The sequence below is a fragment of the Ovis aries genome, chromosome 10 (genome assembly GCF_016772045.2).
Source record: "Ovis aries strain OAR_USU_Benz2616 breed Rambouillet chromosome 10, ARS-UI_Ramb_v3.0, whole genome shotgun sequence".
NCBI lineage: Eukaryota > Metazoa > Chordata > Mammalia > Artiodactyla > Bovidae > Ovis > Ovis aries.
In genome coordinates, this window is record NC_056063.1 from 81,646,187 (window position 1) to 81,672,635 (window position 26,449).

Sequence of the window (26,449 nt, forward strand, 5' to 3'; positions counted from 1 at the left end):
AGACTTATGTGAAAAACCAATATTCTTTGTGGCAGGAAAAAAAAAAAAAAAGCAAGTTGCACACAATGGCTTGTCGCTTTTCCCTGGAATGTGCCTTTCTACAATCCCAAAGAGAGGGTGGCCCCCTTTCTTTCTTATATTGTCTTAACTGAGATTCCTAAAGCAGGGATATATGACACTTTTCTTAACTTAGGAAAGAAAGAACAGTGGATGAGAACCACCTGACTAAAACCTTTCCTTGAAGCGGAACTCAGAATGAATGACAAGTCTCAGACAACCATGCTGTGCACCCTTGAAGAATTCTCTAGAACTGTTGACAAATATAGATCACCACTGCGGAGCCTCTCGGGGAACCTCTGGGCCATTTCTGCAGTTTTCTGGAGAGCTGCTGGGAAAACTGGACTCCAGGGGACCGCCGGCCTCTGACGCTCTCTCTCCATCCCGAGGGTCAGTGGTCTCCATCTTTTCTGTGGCTAAAACCCGGCTGTGGCTTCTGGTGGATAGACTGAAGGGCAGAATCTGAGTGTTCGAGGCTATTTTAGTCTTTTCTAAGTGATTCTGCCGTGGTTGGGAAGCGGGGCAAGGAGACTGACGGTCCATATAGATGAGATACAGTGAGTGTTAACGCTGCTCACCTTCCCGACACATCATTTTTCTCATGTCTTATCCCTGGACCTTCTTAGGAAACCTTCACTGCATCTGAGTACCAAGGGGGGACTCCTGCCTGGGGTTTCTCACCCCTCCAAACACTTTCTTCCCTAAACCTGCTCGGAGAGCAGCCGGCACAGCGTGGGCACCTGTGTTAGCTGGAGTGAAATCTGTAGCCTGGATGCCCGGACCTGCCTCCTTTCAGCTCTGACCTCCACGCTGAGCGACCTTCACCCTGGACCACCAGGCTCCGGACCTCAGGACCCCGAGACAGACGGACCCATGCTCTTGCCCATCCACTCAGTTTCTTTAAGACTTCGGGCCCATCCCCACCCGAAAGCCGTGTATCATCTCTGCACATCTCTGCGCTCTCCCACATCACGCCTACGTCTCGGGTTTGGCTCACCATGCTCTTCCTTCATTCAAGATGCTACCCAGATCCTGTTTCCCTCACAAAGACGATTTTTTCCTGCGTAACCGAAGACTCGCTGGTGGTTCCCTCTCCGCCCCCGTGAGCACCTCCTCGTGACTCTCTCTTCACTCACCAAATCCAAGTTCCAGTTTCTGCTGGAGCCGATGGGGTGAAGTCAAGGACAGAGGACATATGAACTGGCCTAGCTACAAGCATCTGCATGTTTCAGACCAGAAGGCACTGATTATATTGGCTGAGTCGCTTCAGTGGCGTCCGACTCTTTGCAATCCCATGTAGCCCGCCAGGCTCCTCTGTCCATGGGATTCTCTGGGCAAGAATACTGGAGTGGGTTGCCTTTTCCTTCTCCAGGGGATCTTCCTGACCCAGGGATCGAACCCTCATCTCTTACGTCTCCTGCACTGGCAAGCTGGTTGTTCACCCCTACCAAAACCTGGGAAGAAAAGTACTGATCACACAAAAAGCTGAAACGGTCAACGACAGGGGTGCCATGTCTAGGGAGGAGGTAACCCAGGGGATGCTTTTTGAGAGGGAGGAATCTCAATTGCAATAAGCGTATGGGATGCACTCACAAAAAGTAAATCCTGATGAAACCCACTATTCCTAATGCTTGCAAAAGCATCAGTTCACTTTTCAGAAGGCATTGTGGCAAAAAGTCAGGCAAGGATTTGCTCCTTCACTCTGAAAAGTGGTTTCAAGGGTTCCTAAAGAAAATTATGCCTTCTTTAAATCCATACAACAGGACCCGACACTTGAGCACTTTAGAGGTTGATTTTTTTAAACCCATACAGGTATATAGTAATAGATATACCAGCAATTAGCACACTCGTTTCTTTAATTGATGAGATTATGGTTTCTCAGTGGACAAATGATTTGGGCTGAATTTCCTGCACACGTTACCACTAAGTGCATCGAGCCCAGAAATTCCTTTGCCTCCCAGGAGACTTCACGGTTGCTGGTTTTTGTCTTTAATTGAGATATAGTTGATTTATAATATTATATTGCTTCCAGGGGCACTACATTGTGCCTCAAAACGTGTATGGTTCTACTCCATCGACAGTTATTGTGAAATATTGATTACAGTCCCTGTGCTGCACAACATATCCCTGTAGCTTATTTTATACACAGTGGCTTGTCGCTCTTAATTCTCTGCCCTTCCCACCCTCCTCTGCCCACCCCCCCCCCCCGGCCCTCAATTAATAACCACTGGTTTGTTCTCCATATCTGTGAACTTTTCTTTTTGGTTACAATCACCAGTTTGTTTTTCCGATTCCACACATAAGGGATCACAAACTGTACCTGTCTCTGGCTTCCTTACTAAGCAGGCAGGATACCCCTCAGGTCTATCCAAGCACCTTCACTGTCTCTAAGGTAACGTGGAGCAAGCAGAGTCAAGTGAGGGTAACAACTGAGGCAGCTGCGTCCCCATCAGAGATGCTACGATGGCAGGGAAGGAGGACCCGGATGTCAGGACTTTACAGTCTGGCTTCCTGAGGGCAGGCAGCTCCCAGGCATGGCTGACTGAACACAGAACATCCAAGTGCTGACACCCAGCAAATGCTTAAAGGACCGGAGGCAGCTAAGGCACACACAGTGAATTCGAGTCACAGCTAGTGCCACGAACTAGCTGCAGATCGCAGGCACGGAAGGGCTTCTGAAGAAAGGATGAGCTGCAGTTGGGATGGGGCTGGGGGAGGTGGGCGGGAGGGTGGTCGTGCTGAGAACCGAGCGGAACCACCCCAGCAGGATGTGTCTCTGGACAGTCAGGGGCACTGCAGGTGGAGTTCTGGATTCGTTCTCCCCAGAGTCATGGATATCGGCAGTTTTCTGCAACCCTTTCCTGGTTACAACGCAAAGCCGTGCGCCACCCCCAGAAGCAAGGCTGCTTTTGAGCACTGACTCTTCGGTAAGTGAGCACCAATCACAGCACCCTCCACCACGGTCTCCATTCGGTCCCCGCACAAGGACCTGACATGCAAACCAGATGAGGACAAGCACCTCCCCCCACCCCCACCTGCCCTGCACACCTCTCAGCTCCGGCTGCACTGCCTTAAAGCGTAAATCAGGTTTGGGGAAATGCAGCTTTCTCTCAATTGAGCTTTTCATAGAAAAGCCACGTAGTTAAAGGCAAACCAAGAGAAACAAAGTCAATCCACGTGCATGCCTCTGCCCAGGCATCAGAGACCAGGGTCCATAGCAGACTGATGGATCCATCTTCGTGTCCATCTCAAGCCGTGTCCAGGGAGCCAAGGACCAAAGGGTGAGGGAAAAACGGACCAGACATGCAACTTGTGTTTCCAATGTAATGTTATAGAGCGATCTGGACAGTTCGTGAGAATCACAGAATGTAGGTGGGAAGAAAACGGGGCGGATGTCCTGATAGTATCATTTCCGAATGGAAAACAATGTGTCCCATAGGTTAAGGCCAAGGCAGTGACCACAGAGGTCTATTTTTGAAGCCAGGTCACTTATATTTGCATTTTATCACCTCAAGATTGCTCAGAAATGTTAACAAGTCAGATTGCACAGCACATCTGTGCCCTGAATATTTGGTAAGAGTCAGTAAGACAATTGTCTTATTGTTGACTTGGGAAATTTTTTTTTTTAAAGAATAATTAGGGTGGGGACAACTGGCTAATTTTAAATTACTACACTGACTCTGCCTGTTGTTTAGTTGCTAAGTCGTGTCTGACTCTTTCACGACCCCATGGACTGTAGCCTGCCAGGCTCCTCTGTCCATGGGACTTCCCAGACAGGAATACTAGACTGAGCTGCCTTTTCCTTCTCTGGGGATCTTCCTGACCTGGGAATCTTCCCTACTCAGGGATCGAACCCTCATCTCCTACACTGGTCGGCGGATTCATTACCACCAAGCTGCCAGGGAAGCCTAGTGACCCTACCTAGTGAATATCAAGCGCGGATTTCCTTCTGTGTGATGAGATCATGTCCATTTCCGTAGCCAAAGAAGCCCAGGGGAAAATCCCCACGTTTGTAACCCATGCCACAGGGCTGAGGTTGTTGTTGTTCAACCACATCCAAAAAGGGAAAAAAAAAAAAAAGTGGTTAGAGGTCTTCATCAAGAATATCTACCGGCTTTTGATTGAAAACAAAGAACAAAGAAGGCTCACACTGTCTCATAACCTACATAGGAGAGCAAATACAGTGGGTCAGATCCCCTTCGGGGCCAGGGGCTCAGAGTCAGAGCAAGTCACCCTGCTGCCCTCCTGGGAGGGGGAGGCCCGTCTTCCTACCCATCAGGGGAGCTCGCGGTCAGGACAGCTGCCCAGAGTGTTGGAGCTGTGGTTCTGGGTCTCTCCCTGGAGGGCTTCCGTGGGAAGGCACAGGAGTGGGGTGAGCCGAGCAGAAACAGGGAACTCCTATGGTTTTTCAGTTTTTCCCAGTGAATCATTCCCAAGTAAGACAATAAGGTATGATGACTCTGAGCCAAACCCAGGGACAGTATAATGTGGAATAAAATGGAAACTCTGAGTAGGGTTTCTGAAGTTTCCCTGCCTGAAATTTATGATGATGATTATTTTGGTCGCGCCACACAACTTGTGGGGTCCTAGCTCCCCAACCAGGGATCGAACCCCGCTGCTGCGGAAGCACAATCTTAACCACTGGACCGCCCGGAAAGTCCCTGATATGAAATGCTTTACTAGTAGGATCTGTTTTTATCTTCTGATTACCTATCAACCTGAATCCAAGTTTTTAAAAGTTATTCACCAAACTAGACTCTTAACACTTCCACGGGGAATACTCTGAATCAATCTAATAACCTAAATTAGACTTTAATGTTTAATAATCTAAATTAGATCTCTAGTAATCTCAATTAGATATTTCAACTCCATATTCATCACTGTGGAAACTTTTAAAATAATGCAACCACTACGTGACACTATTTTTTAAAAATTTATTTTATGGGAGTAGAGCTGATTAGCGTGTGTTGATTTCTGCTGCGCCCTCCTTCCCAGGTGGCTCAGGGGTAAAGAATTCACCCGCAGTGCAGGAAACACAAGTTTGACCCCTGTGTTGGGAAGATTCCCCTGGAGAAGGGAATGGCAACTGACTGCAGTGTTCTTGCCTGGAGAATCCCATGACAGGCTACAATCCATGGGGTTGTGAAGAGTCAGACAGACATCCAAACAACAACAATTCCTGCTGTGCAGCACAGGAATTCAGTGATACAAACACAATACATTCTTTTCCATATTTTTTCCATAAGGTTTGTCATAGGATATTGAATATAGTTCCCTGGTGACACAAATTTCCTTAATGTTTTAATCCACACTAGGATCCCATCCTTGTTTAAAAACCTGGCATAATGCATTTAAAGCCTAAACTTGCCACTTAGGAGTTTAGGGGTCACGACAGATCGGAATATCACACGTTACCGTCTCCAGTCTGGACCCTTCTGTCAACTGGCACCACACTCCCAGGTTTCACAGGGTACATCAGATGGGGCAATGGTTGCCTGCCTGACATCCAAACCAGGCCTGATGGAACAGCGAGGTCCAGGAGCCAGGAGCTGAGATGCCCGGGGCTGGCTGGTTACGGGCCCACAGTTATTCTCCCCACCCCCTCACGGACACCCCGTTTTCCTTGCTTCTCTTTTCTCCCCTTCCCACTCCTCCATTCATGCCCCCATCATAACATATGCCCCTCAGGACAAACGTGCAAGGACTTCTCACACTTTTCTTTGAGGTTGCCAAAAATATGTAGGTTGAACCTAGAAGGACAGCCAAATCACTGTGGCCCCCCTGATGCTCAAAGAGTCTGAAAACACTTGAAATAAGGAGCCCTTGCTCTCCTGAAGGCAAGAGCACGTCGAGGCAGAGGACTGGAGAACACATCAAACTACCACAGTAATAAGGGCAAATTGATACGCTGCTGCCAAACACAAAAACATCCCGCTGACCCAGAGCAGAAGAGAGGGGAATGAAAGGAGGTAGGCAAGAATGACCAGCTTCTGGGTCCAAACAAATAACCGGGTCAGGCAAATGCCCTCCAGACAGGCATGACCACCGAGCTTCTTGTTTTAAAGTGTGTCAGCTCTGACCCAGGGTCCTCTCTGGGTACCGTTGTACACACACAATTTCAGCATCTCTCTGAGTATCTGATATTTCCGCATACTTGTGGCAGGTATCATCCGACTGAGAACAGGAGCACGTCGCTCATATAGCAGGGCCCATGCAAACCCCGCCAATGTGCAAACTGGGGGACAGCAGCCGGCAGGTGACACTTCTACCTCTGGAACAAAATGCCGAGCCAAAGCAGTTTCCGCGTCTGAGTGAAGAGACCTGACTTTGCCACGCGTGTCTGTTAATCACTCGGTCGTGTCCGACTCTTCACGACCCCGTGGACTGTAGCCCATCAGGCTCCTCTGTGCATGGAACTCTCCAGGCCAAGAATACTGGATAGGTTGCCATGCCCTCCTCCAGGGGATTTTCCCAGCCCAGGGCTCCAACCCAGGTCTCCTGCAGCGTGGGTAGATCCTTCACCGCCTGAGCCACCTGGGAAGCCCACGTGTATGACTGATTTTATTTTTCCTTTCGCTTCAGAATTACATCATTAGATGCTCATGTGCACACGGCCATATTCAAAACGGACAGCCAACAAGGCCCTACTGTGGAGCACTGGGAACTCTGCTCGTGTCATGTGGCAGCCTGGGTGGGAGGGGAGTTTGGGGGAGAATGGATACATGTATTTAATGTATGTATGGGTCAGTCCCTTCACTGTTCACCTAACACTATCACAACGGTGTTAGTTGTTAATTGGGGTATGCCTCAACACAAAATAAAAAGATTTGGAAAACATTACATCATTAGAGTTTATGATTATTTAAGTAAATGGCTAAGTTCAGTTGAAAATACACACACATACACAGAGCATGTTGCTCTGCTCATTTTGCTGACCAGACAGAAAACACAGACACCGATGGTCAAACACAGGGCCTTTATCTGAGGCTGCTTTGAGGTAGTGGATGGTGGACTTGGGGTGACTGTCAGCTTTCTGCGGTTTTTCAGAATTCTCTGTGATAAACATCAAATGCTTTTGTAATCTGATTAGAACATTATGTGTCAAGGTCCAGTTTCAAGAACAAACTACTGCATTCTGGAGCAGTCTTTCATGACTCCAGTTTAAAACAAGATTTTCAAGGCCTGTAGACTTTTACGCTTTTGGGGGATGCATTTCCTGAGAACGCAACTAAAACTTATCTTCTCTGAACTGCGGTCTATTTAACGAAGCAGTTCTTGAGTCTACAAAAGCCGTATGTAGTCACATACAAGTAGTTTATTCAAACAGATGAAAACTATGGGATACAGTTTCTGCTTAATCATTCAACTGCACAGATCTGGGAGTTGGCTAACATTTCAGGCACGCTTGAGTCCCAGCTTTAGGAACAAGTTTTTATTACCCTAGCAGTTGGCACACCCCAAATCATACCACAGAATAGGCTCATTCACAAGCCAGAGTTCTGTACTAAGTACACTCTGAGTTTACCATGCTTTGGAAAACATGCATTTTTCCCAGAAAATGCTTTTATTTGTAATTAAATGTCAGAGGCTGCAGGAAGAAGAGCAGCTGGTGTGTAAATCGCTGCCTCTGAAATTCTGAATCAGGACAAGCCCGCTACCGCCTTGTTCACCATGGCACACCTTCCTAACTCCCTCCTGCAAAGACGTGCTCGGTGCTAGCGATGAGCCCAAACCCTTAACGCTGCGGCCTCCCCATGCACCTGGGGCTTTGCAGAGGAGGAGCTAAACCAGCATTAACGCAGCAGCCCGAGACTCCTTCCAGAGACGCTCAGTGCACTTGGGAACATAGATCCCTCCTCCCCCCAGAATGACTTAAACTCATGAGTTTGTGAATTTGATGGCACATTTCATAAACAGGCAGGATTTTCAGGCTTGCCTTACTTCCGTTTAATGCTAGATTGCTGCTATGGCTTAATACGATCAACTCCAAACGCCCCAAACAGAAGAGCTTGTCATAAATGAATAAAAGCAGGGCCCAAGAAAGACTTAGGCAATATCGACCATAAGAAATACTCGGGGAAACCATTGTGCTGTTTTTGTGGACAGCACTTTACTGCCCCCTTTTGCACTCTAATATCAGAACAAGTGTCTCACACTTACTCTGAAACCAGAGAGATACGGGGTGTCACTATAGGGTGTCAGGCTGATACAGAATTAGGTTACCAGACCCCACCTTGGAGGAACAAGTAATTACCTTAAAACTTCATGTAAACGCACCACTCACTGTCTTCTCAGTGGCTTGAAAGCTCTAAGAAATAAGGTAGTCACTGGAGGCTTTAATTGGCATTTGCAGCTTTTGATTCCAGTGTGTATGGGTGCTGGGACAACTGTCTGTTTTCACAGGTGTCCCTTCTTTCACACTTTTCTAGAAACAAATATCAGCTGCAACATGAAACTGATTTATTCAAGGAAAAGAAAAGGTGTATAAAAACTGGCTCTACAATCTGGACCATTACAGCGGCCTTAATCCAAGAGCTGGTGGGGGGTGGGCAGGGGGTGGGGGTGGAGAGTACATCTCAAACTTCACACCAAGGACAGGCAGCATCTTTTCAAGGAAAGGAAAGATGAGAAGCACTGAAACTCACATGGCGGTGAGCACAGGTGCCCGATCCCGTTCTGCAACGCTCCAAGGGGAGGCGGACTCCTCATCTACGCAGGGACTTGAAAGAACTGTAGACGGCGGTGACTGAAGCAAAGTTTTATTTATAAAATCCTGATCTGCAAGGACACAACTCCGGGCCCCCATTCTTGGCCCAACGACCTCAAGCTGCATTCAGCAGTGTGTGTGTGCAGGGTGGTGTATCCTTTCATTTCAACTTAATCCATTTCCCTCTGTCATTCTACAATTACCGTATAAGCCAAAATAATATCAAATTTCACAGCCTCCAAGGCTGCACAATGGGGCGAAAACTGACTCCCTTTGATGTTAATCTTGTTTGTTATTTGTGATATAACGCTCAAAACACTGGTGGCTGAAAGTGAATTTCAGTCTCCAGTGCTCAAAGAGATGATGCTCAAGCTTTACATTTTCTTTCAGGAAAATAACACAAGTAGGTATTTAGTTTTTTGATCCCTACCGTAATTTTCTCCATAACAAAACCCTCCAATTCACAGAAGGCTCGCCTTTAACGAGCCGAGGTTGGACTAGATATATCTTTGTTGGTTAAGTTAGAATTTAAGAGTGGGAGGGGCAGAGGTCATGGTCTCCTTTTTCTAGGCTCACAGAGGCTAATCTCCAGCATGGAGTTAAAACAAAAATCAACCACTGGGCTCAAAACACACACACAAAAATCAAGGTCTTTATTTATGGAAGTGCCCCAAACATCTCCTCCCTCAAAACTTTCCCCAAAAAATCATGCCTTGAATTTTGTAGCTAGCTGGGGCAAAAGGGTTGGGGATTGGGGGGTGAGACCGGGAGGGCTGGAAATGCTGGGATGTGCCTGGGAAAGCGGATGGGGGGGTGAATCACCCAGGCCAACCTCTGTCAGGCTGGCCCGACCACGCGGCCCCATTATCGAAACAGGAATTTCGTAAGCAGGGCAGGCAGGAGCCGGTGCAAGCAAGCTCCTTTCCCAAGCATAATCTGTCTGCACCTGTGCGGTCTTGCTCCAAAGCATGCTTTTAGCAAGAGTCTATAAAGGAAGGTGGGACTCTCTCTATTCACAGCTGAGGGCCCAGGAGGAAACCCCAGAAAACCAGCTTTCCTGCAGAAAGCCATTTGAAGGGCATTTCCAGCCGGGTCTCTGCTGTTTCAGATAGAAGTACAGACCCCCTGTGCTCAGCTACCTGAGTGGGAACACCACAGTGGGCAAGAGCAGGACACTGTCCAGAAACGGGCTGGCATTTTAAGGAGATGGACCTGAGATCTCAGCGCAGCACCACCATCGAGGGCCCTTGAGCATCCCTTTCATTTCCATCAACACACTTTTTTTTTTAACTTCAAACAATTGTGCCTATTGAGAGAGACCATCCAGCCACGTTTTATGGGTGAACGAAACCTCTCCCCTTTGGTGAGGAAAACAGCCTTGAAAGAAAGCACACGCCATGGGGGGTGGGACGCCCATTCTCCAGGCTGGAGTGTGACCCCAGGACTGTTCACCACTGGACCCCGGGGCCCCCAACCCTAGTTTGCCCCACGCTGAATAAGGGCTCAGTGAGTGTCTGTGTAATTGTAGAAAGAGCATTTTCAGAAGTAAGGTTTAAGAAAGAGGCGAGATTCCCGGTCTCTCTTGCCATAAGCAGAGAATCCTCTTGCCAGGCAAGCATCAGCTACCAACACAATTTAGAAGGCTGCATGTCAGCCCTTCGCAGCCACCTACACAGTTGCCTTCTGGACACTTCCTCCTTCCTCACTCCAGAGAGGGTCAGGGACGGGTCTGCTGTGGGCGGGTGATGCTGACCATTCCCCTGCACCTCCCGGGATGGGCCACAACCCAGGGAGCAGGGGCAGAAGACAGGAAGAGAAAGCAAGCAGTTCCTGAAGTCACGCCTGCACCATGATCATCAGAAAGGAGGAAAACCAGACTGGGTGATGGATTCCCTTGCAGATCACCCCAAGGTGTGTACATTAGGGAGAAAAATGTGGATGGCGCGCCACCATAACTTTGTGGACCATATATTTCCTGCTCAGTCACCGCCAGCAGCCTGGGATGAGCCGGACCGAAAAACAAACACAAGGGGAGTTCACCACCCTGAGTCACCCAGGCTGCTGCTGAACTCCAGGAGGGGAAGGAACTGGACCATGATGAGATGAGAGGAGGCCCTGAACTCGGGCAGGAGTGAGGGCTGGAGGTGTGAGAGCCCCTCACCAAGCCCCCCCAGCCCACGCCAGGGCTGCAGGTGAGCAGACCCTGAGCCCTGAGGGGATGCAACAGGGTTGGGGAGGATCTGCTCGGGAGTCAAGAGCATCCCAGGCCCACTGATCCTCCCCGCCTCGCTTCCTGAAACAAACTGCTCCAAACTCGCCGAACATCAAAAGCCAGATGGGCTACACTGAATGAATCCACAGGCAGGAAGCCAGAAGCCCAGTTTGCTGTAGAAATAGGCCTGGACTTGATTTGAGTCTTCTCAGCTCTGACAAGATGGAAGCTGGCTCAGATCCCAAAATCCAAAATAAAATGGCATTTAATTGTGACTAGACTCTAAAAAAGATGTCATCCTATCTCCTTAGCTTGACACGCGTGCAGCACCAAACCCCACGGAACTCTCCACGCAAATCTGACCTTGTCTTCTCCCAGCAAAGAGACAATCAAATGCTCCCATTTTTGAAAGGAAAATGTTAATAGTCAGAGGAGTAATACTCAATAAATGCATTATTAATATGATGGACTTTTGTAACTGTCTAGCTTCCATTGGGTAAAACCTTGTTATCAAAGATTTAAAGGATCCATTTAGAATCGCATGTCCATCACAGGAAAGTCTATAAATCAAGATGGACAGGCAAAGAGTTGATACCCCAAACCTTCTTTCAACCCGCCTTGTGGGTACTGCTTTGAGCACGCGTAAGCTTCATTGGGTTATGTGATTTCTAACCAATCCATGCAACAGCCTGAGAAAGAGCTGGAGAATTTAGAGAAGGATCCTGGAGTCAGAACACTCAGGTTCAGACACAGACTGTAGCACCTATGAGCTGCATGACTTGAGGCAAGATGAGGAACCAGTCTCCACCTCGGTTTCCCCATCGCTGTCATGGGGGTCATAACAGTTCCTCTCTCAGGTGGTCACTGTTAAGTCTGAACGAGTCAGTATTTGCGGGGCAGTTAGAACAGTCACTGGCCCCTAGCATGTGCTGCAGGCAACTGTCATTCAGTGAAACAGACTGTGCCCGCCAGGTGAGGAGGTTGCTAAATGAGCAACAGCATGGCACGTTAATGCCAAAAGGCCACCCGGCTGTCTTCAAGGATTCATTCAACAACCCAGTGGCTTCCCGTGCCCTGCCCATACAGGGGGGTTCACCCAGGATCCAGCTCGTCCTCAGCCCTGGTGGAGAAGCTGAGTCGATTCAGGGTTATAAATGTTACAACACAGCACCAGGGCAGGAAGCAGAGGAGAGAGCATCCAATTTGGTAGCAGAAGGGAACTAAACAGGTGCTTCACGCAGCAGCAAAGCGTGCGAGATGAGCGGAAGACAGGCAGCTAAACAGGGACTTTAACGGTGCAGGCGCCACGTCCTAATCAACATTTTCTTTTTATTTACTTGACATCTGTATGTAGAAGGCAAACTGAACCAGACAGCCGGGCATACAGTAGAAGCTCAATTAACTTTCAACAGCAGGAGCCGACAGGTATCGGTTCGTTGTGCCAAGCCCAGAGCTAGAGTCTTCAATCCTGACCACAGTTTCAGCACACTTCTTCTTCAGTCCTGTTAGATTACTGTCCCCCACTTTAGAAATGGGACAGGTGAGAAACGCAGGGGGTCTTGCTCCCAAAGCTACACAGCAAAAAATTGGCTAAACTGGCAGTGGGCTCCTGCAGCCAGATTCCAAGGCCCGTCCTCCTAAGCAAACTGAAACAGCCCTGGACTGGCTCACTCTGCTAAACTGAATCGCCTGAACTCTCCATTATCAGCATAGACCTTCTGAAAACCAATGCATACTGCTAGTTCTCCTGAGAGTGAAGGGGCTAGAATCGCTGGGTTAGCTGTCCCGCAGGGTCTGTTTGTTCACTTGTGGGAATCTGTCTCCAAGCTCCACTGAGACATAGGAAATGAGGCAGATTATTAAAGACATACAGTGTAGACAGGGGCCACCCTTAGCTGAAATGTGTTCCTTTGATTTGCTGACTGTGGTTCTGTTTCGGAGATCTCCCAGGATTTTGCCTAGCGATACTGTTGTCTCTCTTGACTCAGTTTCCCCTCCCGTGGGAGGAACGCCAATCCCTTTCTTGCTCTGCGCCCGTGGCCACCCCAGCCACGCAGCACTGGCCTTGTTTGCCTTCCCCGTGGGATAGCCTTACTCCCTTAGGGTTTAAGTCTCTTGAGGGTAGAGACTGCTCTTTTCTGTATTCTCAGAGCCCAGCATTAACAGACCTCACTGTTCACAAATGCTCATCCAACAAGTCAATGAATTATCTACCATCAGTGATCAACCAGGCAAAAACAGAGGCCAAGAGCTGGGAGACAAGGGCCTCCAATTTCTTCGGCGATCCAGGGCTTTCTTCAGCGATCCTTATCAGCCTTTCAGAGGATGGTGATCTAATCTTGAGCCATTTTCCAAAAAAAAAAAAGTTGGAAAGAGGGCAGCCATTCTTAAGGTGTGGCATCAGCTGAGAGCTTGTTAGAATTGTGAATTTCAAGTCCCACGCAGCCCTCAGGAATCCGGAACTCTGGGGGCGGGCGGCCAGCCTGTTTTAACAAGCCCTCCAGGTGATTGTGATGGTTCTAGAGCCACTGGGCTGGAGGGAGTGCCCCAGGATCAGGTGATTTGTTAACAGGGGCAGCCAGAAACAGACCTCTGGGTTGTGACTGCTCTTCCAACTAATACTTATTGGATGTCAATGCTTGCTGGTAGAGATGGATGACATGAAAGAATTCTGCTCCCTGCCTTTTAGGGATAGGCTGGGTGGTGGGGGATTAAGACTTGCATATGAATCATGACAGTGCCGTGTATCATGTTCTTTCTATGCCCTGGGTATTTAACTCAAGTGCTGTGGGATTACAGGGCCAAGATTTAAAGAAACTGTGTTTGATCTACGCCATCAAGAGAGAGCAGTCATTTCAGGGGAAATGGTGACCCTTAAGGACAGTCCATTTCTCATGAAGATCCATTTTCCCATAGACAAAGTGGGGTGCAGGGCTTAGGAGAGCCTGTTTTTATCAAAGACGTACCCCAAGAGCCTACTGTGCAGTACAGGGAATTCTACTTGATGCTCCGCAGTGACCTAAGTGGGAAGGAAATCCAGTAACAAGGGCGTATATGCACACAGACAGCTGGTTCACTTCGCTGTACCCAACACTAAAGCCAACTACGAATGCGGAGTGAAAGCGTCAGTTGGTCGTGTCCGACCCTTTGTGACCCCATGGACTGTAGCACGCCAGGCTCCTCTGTCCATGGGATTCTCTAGGCAAGAATACTGGAGTGGATTGCCATTTCTTTCTCCAGGGGATCTTCCCAACCCAGGGAACAATACTCCAATAAAAATTAATTTTTTAAAAAAACACAATATGCAATCATAGAGAAGGTCAACCTTATTTTTAATTATTTCCCCCATATAATTAGACATTTATTTTCTGCTGATTGGAGTTTGCAAGATTAAAATACTTATTGTTTAAAGGTCATGTATTTAACATAAGAGAAGGGCATTACACATTAGATGATATTCCTAACACTGACTATGCATATATTTGTACTGAATATAAAAGAACAGAGATGAAAATACACTGTTTATTGCAAAAAAAACATAACCCAAATATAGTTCTAGTAAGCGAATAGTGGCTCATCGGTAAAGAATTTGCCTGCCAATGCAGGAGACACAGGTTCAATCCCTGGGTTGGGAAGATCCCCTGGAGCAAGATAATGGCAACCCACTTCAGTGTTCTTGCCTGGGAAATCCCATGGACAGAGGAGCCTGAGGGGCTACAGTTCATGGGGTCAAAAAAGAGTTGGACACGACTGAGTGACAAAACAATAGCAACAGATGTAAGTGAAAACTGACCTCTTCCAACTTCTGCAGGTAGAGGCACTCTGAGCTGGCCTCGAATGTAAGCAGCCTGGCCCCACTCACTCATCAGACAGTTCCTATTCGGGACAAAAGTTTCAGGCCACAGTGAGCCAGTTTAACAGGTAGAAAAAGCAAGGATTGAGATCCAGAAGTGCTTCCTCAGGCGAGAGCACCACGCTGGCCCTCAGGTTCATCAGCTGGTACAGGAGATGCTGCAGAGATGCTAGAAGGGCCATCTCAGACATTAGCTCTGTAGCTCAGAGCTACTGAGGTGTGCAGGGTTGGGTGGGTAGCACCCATCACCACTCTGGTGGAATGCAGGAGTACTCAGTACGTGAAAAGCAAAGAGTTCTGTCTCAGAAGCAAGAGAGGCTTAACTAGCACCTATGAATACCTGTGGGCTCCTCAGGTGGTACCAGTAGTAAGGAACCTACCTACCAATGCAGGAGACACGGGTTTGATTCCTGGGTCAGGAAGATCCCCCAGAGGAGGTCATGGCAACCCACTCCAGGATTCCTGCCTGGAGAATCCCATGGACAGAGGAGCCTGGCAGGCTACAGTCCAAGGGGTCGCAAAGAGTCAGACACGGCTGAAGCGATTTAGCATGCATGCACATGAATACTTGTAGAAGGACCCAAGGACTGTAATTAAAACTGGGTGCCACCAAACGTAAACTGAGAAGAAAAATCTGGATGCTTTTCGAGTTTCATACAGAAAACACCAAGAAGATGAAGTTTTCAGAGCATGGTTCATTCACAGTCTTCTGAATGCCTGCCCAGCACCAAGCAGTTAGAACATTCACCTACCCGTGCTCTCCAGAATGGAAAGAGCGAACTATTAACACTTCACTACTGCCAATTTGGTCTTCATATTTTGTTGGGGGAATTACTAAGGGTAGAAACAACCTGTTTGCCTTTCATGGCACTTTCTCCTACTATGATGTTTTCTTTGAAACCAGCAAGGCTGCACTCACCAGCCACAAAACGCCCTGGACTAGAATTACACATTTGATATTTATACACGAAAAGGGGAATAAAGACCCTCTGCCGCTTCTCCACGGAAGCCACAGAAATTGGCGCACCTGGCATTTAGCGCATGTGCAGAACAGTTCATAAGGGATCACCTTCTCTTTCCATGGGGCCACCGGATCCAAACGTCCTGATCCCTAACGCTCCTGCAAGGGGTTCTCAAAGGTAGGACTCGAAGCTGTGGGTTGGATGCTGGTTCGTAAACAAGTGGCAGCACTTGCCTGCATCATTTCTTTAATCACTTTAACCCTGTTCCTCATAGAAAGCTGGAGGCCAGGGCAATTCAGCGGCTCCTTTTGTCACTTGCCTGCCATAAATATGCACCAGCCTGCGTCTGAAAGGCTGAAGGAGGCCGCAAGCTTGCTGGACATTTATCATGCTCTGTTCCCCGCTAACAAGCAAATACTTTCGCTGAATGGACCATTAGGGCTCATTGTCAGATGCAGAATGCAAGGTGCTGGGATGTGACCAGCTTGTAAATGAGGGGGTGCCCCTTCTCTTAGATGAACCTGGGCAAACACACTGGGTCTTTTGACATGATTTCTGAATTGCACTGGAGAGGAAGGTAGAGTAGTAGGCCCTGCGGAGGGCAGGTCTCTGGGCCTCTCTCACGTGTGTTGAAGTGGCAAAAGCTACACCGCAATGGCCAGAGAAACAGGCAACACGCGTCAGAAAGCCGTCGTTACACACTGTCAAGGTGGCTCTCTGAGAATTAGGAGCAAAATCCACGAGGTGGGTCTAAAACAGAATAATTTCGATTTAGTGAAGATCTTCAGACACGGGATGCGTTCGTCTAGAAAGTCACCACGCTGTTTTTCTGAGGACGGCCCCCAGATGCCCCGCTCCAGAAAGTCATCACCCTGGGGGGTTGCAGCTTTCAGTTTTCTCAGCCTCTTAAGAGTTCAGACTTTCCTAAAGAAATGCTGAGACTTTTCTAAGACGCCAAACAGGAGGCAGAAAAAGCAAAAATCTCCTTTCTGGCCTGACCTAACTTGCCGATGCCACTCTGCCTGGAACCCAATCACAGCTTCAAAGGCCGACTTTGGTTAATGACTAAAATGCAAAGTGTAGACCTCCAAGACAAAAGCCCTGCCTATGGACAGGGCTGTTCAGGGCACGGAGCAGCAAGAGCCTCTTCTGTTTTTAAGTTTCAAGCTGGCAGCAATCACAACTTTTACAGTCCTACCCTTTCCCCAATGGGGGCCTGTCCCATTCAACTCAACTCATGGTTAGGAGTGAAATGTCATCTCCACCGGTGGGGGCATATCGGATTACTACCTATCTGAGTGAAGACGCAATTCCCCCTGTGATTTTGCTTAATTATACATTTTTTTTTTCCCCTGGGAGTGGGAAACACAAAACTCAGAGAGGCGCTAGCTCCCTGGCAGAGGCGGGGGGTAGGGGGGTGATATATAAATGTTAGCTCAGCTTTTCCCCGGGCTGGGGCTGAAAGATGGCTGAAATCAAAAGGTCTGTGTTTTCTTTTCAGGTCCCTGCGGCCCTTCCTAGCCCCTCTGGGCTCTGTTCATCCCCAGCAGGTCCCTGCCTGGAGACCAAAGAGATGAAGGCAGGTACCGCCAAGGGCGGCTAATCCTACATTACGGCAGCCGCTGTTAGGCCAGGAGTTAAAAAGGAAAAGCTTGCAGGCCTGAACTCACTGCAGTGAGCCGAGGTTTTAATCAGCCGCAACCTCAACCTCTGGAAAAGGCGGTCAATGGGAACCTACCTTGGCCATATTATCCGCCACCAATGAGCAAGAACTGAGCCATCTTTTCTTCCCGGCTTCAACCATCTCGGGCCACAAGGGGGGCTTTCATACCTTCTAATCCGAGTTTCCAAGTCTGTATGGCTCCCACATAATAGCCAACAGCCTGAAGCAAGGGCCTTCCTTTCTACACTCTTTTCAGAGACGCGTCATTCCCCACATCCAGCTAATCTATATGTTGCCATGGCTTCACCCTTTATCTGCCTTTACATCTTATGAACTGCATGGATTTACCACATTATTTTTATCTGAAAGACAGAAAATGGTGGTTTTATTGCCATACAATCAGATTACCGCTGCTAGCTTCTCTATGCCTTTTTACCATACTTCAATCAAAAGGGATCCGTGTCTTTTTACTCTGCCCTTGATTTACATTACATCTGTAAAGACCCAGTCTGGGTTGTAATCCCCTTATTAACTATGACCAGGGTTGATTTGCCTAAAAATAAAAGCAAATTGTGTCAGACCCTTTCACTTTGTTTTTGATTCGGAACTACAAAATGGATTACTAAAGAAATCTTCAGAGTTCACACGGCTCGTATAGTACTGAATTTAAAATGAGAATTAAACAAGTCAAACAGGAGAGCGATGTCCACGGTCTACATTTTCCATCATGGGAGAAGGGCTGAATTGCCTGTGTCTTTGTGTGCTTTGGCTTTAGAGAGACAATGAAGCCCCAGGAGTTTTTCCAAGCTGTTCGGAACTCTGTCCCTTCCCTACCCTACCCTTCCCTCTTGCCTTTTCTTCTCCTCCTCTCTCCCAGCCCCATTCTAATTCCTCCCCTTAAAAAAAAAAGATAGAAGTGGGGGGAGCTCATTCCCGAAAGACCTAATTCCTAACTAGCAGCTTCTAGTCTGCATATGTTAATGAAAATATTTTAAGCCACTGAACACTCCCCATTTAAGGCTCTACTCTTCTGCACCAAGAGCGAGCTCCTAAGTCAATCTATGAAAAGTGACCTGAAAAACAGGTTTTTACGGCAGCAGCCGGAGACTAGGCGGGCCCCCAGTACCGTTTCGATGATTATTTTCCTTAGAAGAGCCCTCCTTTTCGTCTCATTTGCAGTGGGAGAGTTCAAGAATAAAGTTTTCATGGAATGCTCAAAAAATAGCCTGCTTGTTCTTTTTTCTTTCTTTTCTGATAAGGGTCTCAAGTCTGTCTTTCCTTCCCCCTGCCACTCCCATCCCTGTGACGCGTCACTGCAGTCACGCTGGGATCTCGAATCGCTTCCCATTAGGTGCCGGCGCTGGAGACGTAGCTGGTTGTGGCGGGGTGGGGGGGGGGGTCACTCTCAGCCACCCCCGGTACTACCTGAATTATTTCAGTGTGGGGCCAGGTAGCAAAGTCCCTCTGCAGGTAATCATCATGCTGACCCACCAACCAGAGGATTCCTCTCGGTGTATTTCCAGATAAGAGGTTTTACGATAATGATTCTGAATATACCGCTGACTCTTCAGCTGACTCCGTATGGAGGAACCAAGCCCATCAGCAGTTCTCAGCTGGTACGGGCTTGATGGCTCATTTACCTGTCCCCCGGCTTCAGCCCGGCACATCTCGGGACGCGGGAGTCATTTGCATGTCTTTGCCTCCTAGGACAAGTGTCAAGAGCTACCCTTTTTGAAAGATTTTGAACCAAGTGCTTAAGGAATCATCTTAACCTCCAGCTCCCGTTTCTGAAGCTCTAGGCTGTTAATTGCTGAGGTTAAAAAGTGCAGTCCCTGGACACACGATTCCCAAATCAATTCTCTCCTGGTCTGAAAAGAAGGCTCCCAAGCCTGCAGTGAGATCTCGAGGCTGCCCCGGCTTTGTGCTCGCCCTGGCTCGGTCGTCCTGTGCAACAGCGACAGTCCATTACCTACAGTTTATCATCCTGACAAAATGTGAGGGCTGTGGATGTGAAAGCAGGAACAATTCCACCCCTGGTGCTTTGTGCTTTTTTCCCCCCTCTCTATATTAAAACCGACAAGATTAACCCAAACGCAAACTGGGGAGCATAGTTCAAGGGGCTATTGAATCCTTGCTGAATGTGCATTTGTTTACCTACAAAAATAAGAATTTCAGACACAATAGAAGGCCGTCCGGCTTATATATGGTATTGAATGGACTGTTTAAACAGCAGTATCCATTGTAGTTTATTTTATCAATCTCTGACAGGTCTGTATTTATTCAGAGCCTGACTGTGGTGGAGCCTAAGTATTATAGGTTATCTGGACATTATCCAGCCATTCTTTTGTATCAAGTCAATCAATATCAGGAATTCACCATTATGTAGGGAAAAAATGACCTGAGAAAAGCAAAACGCTTGGTTAACTAGTATATGGGGCATATACTAGGGAACCACACTCCTAGACAGAAGAAACAAATGCTCCAAATTCAACAAAGCTAGTGTAATTCACTCCAGAATTCCATACCAATACCGACCTGCTCACTCTAAAGTGAAGTTAATAATAAATATATATATGTATTTTAAAGAGCAAACCTTTTTTTTTTTTTTTGGCTAAAACATCATGCTTGGAAAAAATTATTCTACTGAAATGTTAATTAGCAATGAAAGCCAGGCTCTGTTTTTCTCTCCAGAGTTAAAAAAAAAAAAAAAAAAAGCTACACAACCGAAATGGCCACAGTTGATGCAACCCTTCCTTGAACCTGTGGATTCAGGGGCTAACTTTTCAGTCAGTAAAACTTCTTCAAAACTCTTCCGGGGCAGGGGGTGGGGGTGGGGTGGGGTGGGAGAAGCGGACAGTGTGATTGAAGTAGTTATGGAGACGGTGAATTTACAAAGGATTTTCTGGACTGTGTCTCCAAACAGCTGCTGTGTGCTCTCTCTGTCCACCACCTGCTAAAAAAGCTGACCTCCGAGTGAAACAAACCTAATTACTGATGGCCGCTTCATTACAAGTGAATTGTTCTACACTTGGACAAACTGATGGGCAACTTCAATGCAGTTGATTACTCTCCTGCCACGTCGTCACATTTACTGACTTCCCCCCTGGAAATAAATATGCAACTTCCCCCAACAAACAGAGCAACTCCTTGGCACCCCCCCCCTTTTTTTTTTAAAAATTCATTCTCAAACTTAGAAAAGGCTCTTTTATAGCATTCCCCCAGGAAGAAATCTTTCTGATCTCTCAAGCTAGCATTCAGCTGCATAACTTAGTTAAGTAGACTTTTGCCAGGGGACAAACGATCCCCTCCTCTAGGCCAGCCATTATCCTGAGGATTGGAAAAGAAATTCTCCTCTTGGGGGCCGGAGACATCACACCAACAACAACGCGGTCGGTGCAGGGAGGCAGGCTTCTCCACAACCAGGCCTCCAGGAGGGCTCTAAATCCAAGCCCAGCTCAGAAGAGCAGCCTGATCCTCGTATCAGGCTAGTGAGTATCAGTCACCAGTTCCCCCAGCATCTTAGAGGAAGAAGATACAACCGTAGGCTGAAATAATTACTGCGCTACCTTTATTGTTTCCAAGTAGCTATTTGCAAATCCCACAAACCAGTAGTTAATAATGCATAAAGGTGACTTCTACTGAGCTGAAACCTGAAGGGGTTAATGGAAATTTCTTTAAAGACAGGAATGTAAAAATTAAATCTTATTGGGAGGAGGAGAGGAGTGGAAACCCAAACCCAAAAACCAGCCCCCCAAAGCCAGTCGGTGAGTGAAAGTGCAAGGCAGCCCCGGGGAGGAGGCGAGGGCCAGCTTGGCGACAGCGCAGGGAAGAGTGACCCCTGTAGGCAGGAAGCGAGCGTCGGCCGCCCTGGGCCGGCTCCAAGGGGCTCGCTGCCCTGGCCCGGCTCCCGGCTCCCCGGGTCCCGGGTGCTCGGGCCCAGGCTCCCAGGCCCGCGTTCTCCCGCACCGCCCGGCGCCTCACGCTGCGGGAGCGGAGGCCAGCTCTCACTACCAGCGCTTTCTCAGCAAATATAGTATCTTACACCAAAGCGAGGAAAAGGAAACACAAGTCCATAGAGATCAGGCTACAGGGAAAGCGACTGCACTGAGTAACTTTTATTATACACGGGAGCAGTGTCGGGATAAAGCCATCCAGCCTCGTGCAAGAATCTCGGTTTCATACGCTTTATGGCCATGACGGTTTTTCCACTCTTCACCAGGGAATTCTTGGTTAGCATGTTGGTGAATCTGAAATTCACCGCTTTTAAAAGCGTGGATATAATTCTCTGATTGAGATGTGATCTTCAAATCAACCCCACCCCACCCCCATCCCTTTATTCCTAAATCCACGGCCAACTCAACTTCGTATTAGGTCATTGATTTCGCTTCTGATCTCAAATGCTGACTCCGGGAACAACCAGTGTCTTCAGACTCCCCCTCCTCCCCCACCCCCGCCCAAGTTTCCCAAGGTTAAAAAATCATGGTTCTGTTAAATAATTTTGTCTAGGATTTGAGACGTGTCCCGAGAGTGAGGTAATAACGCAATACTGAGTGCACAGCTGACTAATTACCAGTCACGACCATATATGTATATATATCATATAGGTATATTTCGAGATGGATCTCCTTGTCTAAATGCTAAACGTACTCGGGCTGTTCACACTGAAACTTAATCTCCGCCAGGCCTGGCTTCTTCGGGCTGCACCTTTCGATAAAGCAAATCGGACCCAAGGCTCCCATTCCCGCCCAGGCTCCCCAGGCGCGAAGGCTTCAGGAGCTGTGTGGCGACTGGGCAGGGCCTTAATGAAGCTTTTGCGCAAAGCATCGTTAAAATCAAGTTAGCTTTCGGGACACAGAGTCCGGCCCAAGGGTTTAGAAACGAAGGGAGAGGCCGACCTGCAGACAGTTCCCCGGGAACAGCCGAAGGCCGGTCTCCCAGGCAGGGAGGGAAGGGCTCGCCGCCCGAGTTTTCCCAGGCAGGCGAGCTCCCCGCGCACCCTCGGGCAGGCCGCGCGGCGCCCAGGCGCGCGAGCTCCGGGCGGCCCAGGGACCCCCGGCTCCCTTCTCCCGGGAGCGCTCCGCTGCACCCCCGGCCTGCTTGCCCCGCCCGCCCAGCCCGCGCCCCGCGCCCCGCGCCCCGCCGCTCCTCGGGAGCGCGGCATCCTCGCGTCTCCGGAGCCCACCAGCCTCGGCGCGCCAGCCGACCCTGTTTGCGGTCCCGTTCTCCGCCCTGGAGAAGTCAGGGTCAGGGATCGCCATCGGACACCTCTCCAGACGTGACACCCAAGTCAACAAGGGGCTTTTTTAGCCCCCGGGAGCCTGTTCACAGGGCGGAGGACGAGGAGGGCGCCCCTCAGGGCCGGCGCTCTGGCTGCAAGGCCGAGCGGAGTCACCACAAAGCGAAAGGCGGCGGGGGTGGGGGTCGAGGGGGCGCGAGGGATCGAGGATCCAGAAACAGACTCCAAGGCTCGGCGGCCCGACCCATCCTCCCTTCGGGGCTGCGCGGAGCGGCGGACCCCGGGGCGGCGAACGAGGGGCATCGTGGACGTTACTTACTTGGAGTTCGAGGAATTCCAATAGATGGGTTCTAAAACTATCGATCTGGAAATCGCAGTTCTGCATAAAACCATCAAAACTCCCCAGCAGTACTTCCACAAGGAGTCCCTCCTCGCGGCCATGGCCAAGCCGCTCCCAGCTCCGCGCGCTCCTGGCGCCGGAGGAACGAAGTGCGGGCCGGGAACCCCAATCCTCCGGGCAGACACGGGGGAGACCGCAGGCAGCTCCTGGGCGCGCCGATCAGCAGCTCCAGCGGTCGCCGAGGCCCGGGGGCGCTCTCCGCGGGGGCCCTCAGAGCGCAGGGCGGGAGAGCACGCGCGGGGCGCGGCGGCGCGGCGGGCTCGGGGCTCCGGGGCGCCGCGCCGGACGCAGCTTGGACAGCCGGCTCCCGTGCGGCTCCAGGGTGCCGGGCGCCGGAAAGCGGGGAGGGCGCGCGGCCGGGACACAAAGGCGGAGAGACGACGCGGCGGCGGACGCGGCGCCCCGAGCGGGGCCGCCTCGCACTATAGATCCAGGGGGCCCGGCAGCGGCCCGAGCGCGCGGACGCCGCTTCGGCGCCGTTCCATGTCCCGGAGCGCGCGCGGGGCGCGAGCGGCGAGGGGCGCCTCCGGGCGCACGGGGAGCCTCCACAGTCCTCGCTGATCCCAACCCGCGGGGCAGGCAGGAGCGGGGGGCTCGGTCCTCGCCGCGAGCGCCAAAATGCGCGCGCGGGGCTGGGGGGTGAGGGGGGCCCTTTGTGCGCGGGGAGGGCGCCGGGACCAGCTCCGCGCACCGCTCCTCTCTCCGGCCGGCGCCGCCGTCCCCGCCGAGCAGAGTCCGCTCGGCCGGCGCGCTGTCAGAGCGCTATAAACGCGGAGCCCCGCCCCGCGCCGCGCCGCCCATTGGCCCGCCGCGCGGCCCTCGTCTGCCGGTTGGACGACTGGACTGTCCGTCAGCCACCACCCCGCCCCCCACCCCAGAGTGGGCGGTGCCACTTGACAGGTGAGCCCCGCCCCCGCCCCCGGGCGGGCGGCGCGAGCGCAGCCGCGCCGGGGAGCCGGGGCCAAGGGGGACCAACCCGCGCGCGAGCCCCTGGCGCCCCCGGAGCGGCGGCCTAGAGACTCTCGGCCCCGAGGGCGAGAGGGAGCGGGGGCAGCGCGGGCCACCTGTCCCCGCGCCCAGCAGCGCACAGCTGCGCCCGGAGGCGCCCAGCAGCCGCGATCTCAGGGCCCAGCAAACGCCCTAAAGTTCGGCAGAGACACCACGGCAAGGGCGCCCCTTTTCCCTGCGGAGAGGAAAGTGGTGGGTTTCCCGAGTGGTGGGTTTCTTCCTCCTTATGAGGCGGAGGACCTCTCCCCACCCCCCAGATCTGCGTAGAGGGGCTCACGGCCCCTCGCACACCCCCTAGCCACCCCCTCTCCAGGGCTTGTCGGTGACACTTCGCACACCTGATTTCTGCGCCAAACGCTGGCCGGGGCGCCCGATCCCAGTGCGCGGGGGCCGGGAAAGGCAGAGCGCGTCTGCCGGGGACCCGGCAGGGTGGCCGAGCCCCAAGGCGCTGGCCCCACGAAAGCAGCCCTTCTCCCCGCGCGCGCCGCCGGACCGTCTCCTTGATCGGGACACGCTCACTCCTCCCCAAGGTGACCGCGAATTTCGAGGGTGACGGGGACAGAGAAGCGGAGGGGCGGCGGGAATTCTCTCCGAGTCCCGGCCGAGCGCGGGCCCCCGGAGCAGCCGGGACGCGCGGCGCCGCCGCTTCCGCGGACCCACAGTGCCCACTAGCGGCCGCTCTGTGCGCTCCGCGGCCAGAGCGGGATCCTCGAGGGGCCGGTACTCCGCGCGCGCGCCCCGCCGCAGAGGGGCCGCGGGCGAGATCGGCGGAGTGAGGAACAGCGGCGGGAGCGCGGCGGGGACTAGGCACTGTGCACGATTGCCAACAATTCGGTTTGAAAAATTTATGTTGTATACCTACCTACAGCATGCTTAAAAAAATTCCTTTCTACACCAGGTTTCCCTTAATGTTTTAAACGCAAATAACCGGTCACTACTATTGCTACGAATTGTAAATTTTAAAGACGGATTATCCACTAAATTTAAAACAGAATTACTTATGTGGTAAAAAAATATATATATATATCTCGTTTAGATAGTTTGAGCCCTTTCCCTCTTCTTTGTAATAACTTTGGAAGGGTTTTATGGTGCATTCAGTATTCGGTTTTTGGACATTAAGAATGTACATTTCAACTGGGAATGTTAAAACTTTTGTGAAGGCTGAAAATACCAAGGCAGGCGAGGTACCCAATACATTCATATTATTCCAAACAACTCTTTACAAGAAAAAAAAAAACTATTTTCTGCATTTGCTAGTTTTCAATGAAGACTCCAGCTTGCGAAAAGTATTTTAAAGTTTCAAAGACAGTAAACCAATTGGAAGTCATCCTGACTCCCAGAGGACTGAAAAACTGGGAGCAAATAGGCAGTATATTTCACAAAAGCATTTTTTTTTTTAAATAAGCTTACAAACATTTAAGGGATTCATTTGAAACAATATAAAGCTAGCTTATAACCCTTTAAAAGTACTAAAATCGAGTGTCTCAGTAGCTGTTTCACATTTAGCAAACTTAGGTTGTGAAATTTAAGTTGTGACCTCTTAGCACCTACATCCTCTCTCCAAGTAAACCAGAGGAAATAAAGGAAATTTGCACTGTCTGAAAATAACCCTGGCTTCCATTTTTAGTCAATCAGATATTCTCACATCCAGAGCATTTTACCTTGGGGAAAATGTAAATGTACATGTTTAAATGGCTTCCTTTTAACATTTTAATAAATATTTTTCATTTTTTAATTTTACAATACTGTATTGGTTTTGCCATACATCATGAATCCACCACAGGTATACATGAGTTCCCAGTCCTGAACCCCCGTCCCACGTCCCTCCCCATACCATCTCTCTGGGTCATCCCAGTGCACCAGCCCCAAGTATCCTGTATCCTGCATCAAACCTAGACTGGCGATTCGTTTCTTACATGATATTATACGTTTCAATGCCTAAATGGCATCCTTTTAAATTAAAAAAATAAAGTGTGTTCTTGACCAAAAAAAATTACACAAAAAGATTCCTATTACGTAACTTTCGTGTGAATATTAACTTACTTTCAGTACAGGTAACTGTAGAAACTATGTGAAAAGTACCAGCAGTAGCAACACCACTGCTCTTTAATTACAATAATTAAAAGCATTACCCCAAGTCACTTTATCTATTGTATATATATCTACAAGGAAAAACCACCAGTCCCATCTGCCTGTATGGGTCAGTTTAACAGCTCTTTGTATTTGGACTTCATTTTACAGTCGTGAGAGAAACTTGGTTATTTTTGAAAACCTGTAATTCTACTGGCACATATTTAGCCCTACATCTAAAAATGAGATTTTATTTCAGCAAAAATTACTTCAACTACTTC

At 49.8% G+C, this 26,449-nt stretch overlaps 1 protein-coding gene across 1 annotated transcript in view; it reads right to left on the bottom strand.

Annotated features, from left to right (window-relative positions):
• The window catches only part of EFNB2 (ephrin B2), a 49,084-nt gene extending 25,589 nt beyond the window's left edge, over positions 1-23,495 (bottom strand). The window contains exon 1 of the mRNA XM_004012234.6: positions 23,010-23,495. Within this exon, the coding sequence (XP_004012283.1) occupies positions 23,010-23,131 (122 nt within the window). The 5' untranslated portion in view covers positions 23,132-23,495. The remainder of the gene's footprint in view (positions 1-23,009) is intronic.
• Positions 23,496-26,449: the final 2,954 nt, after the last annotated feature.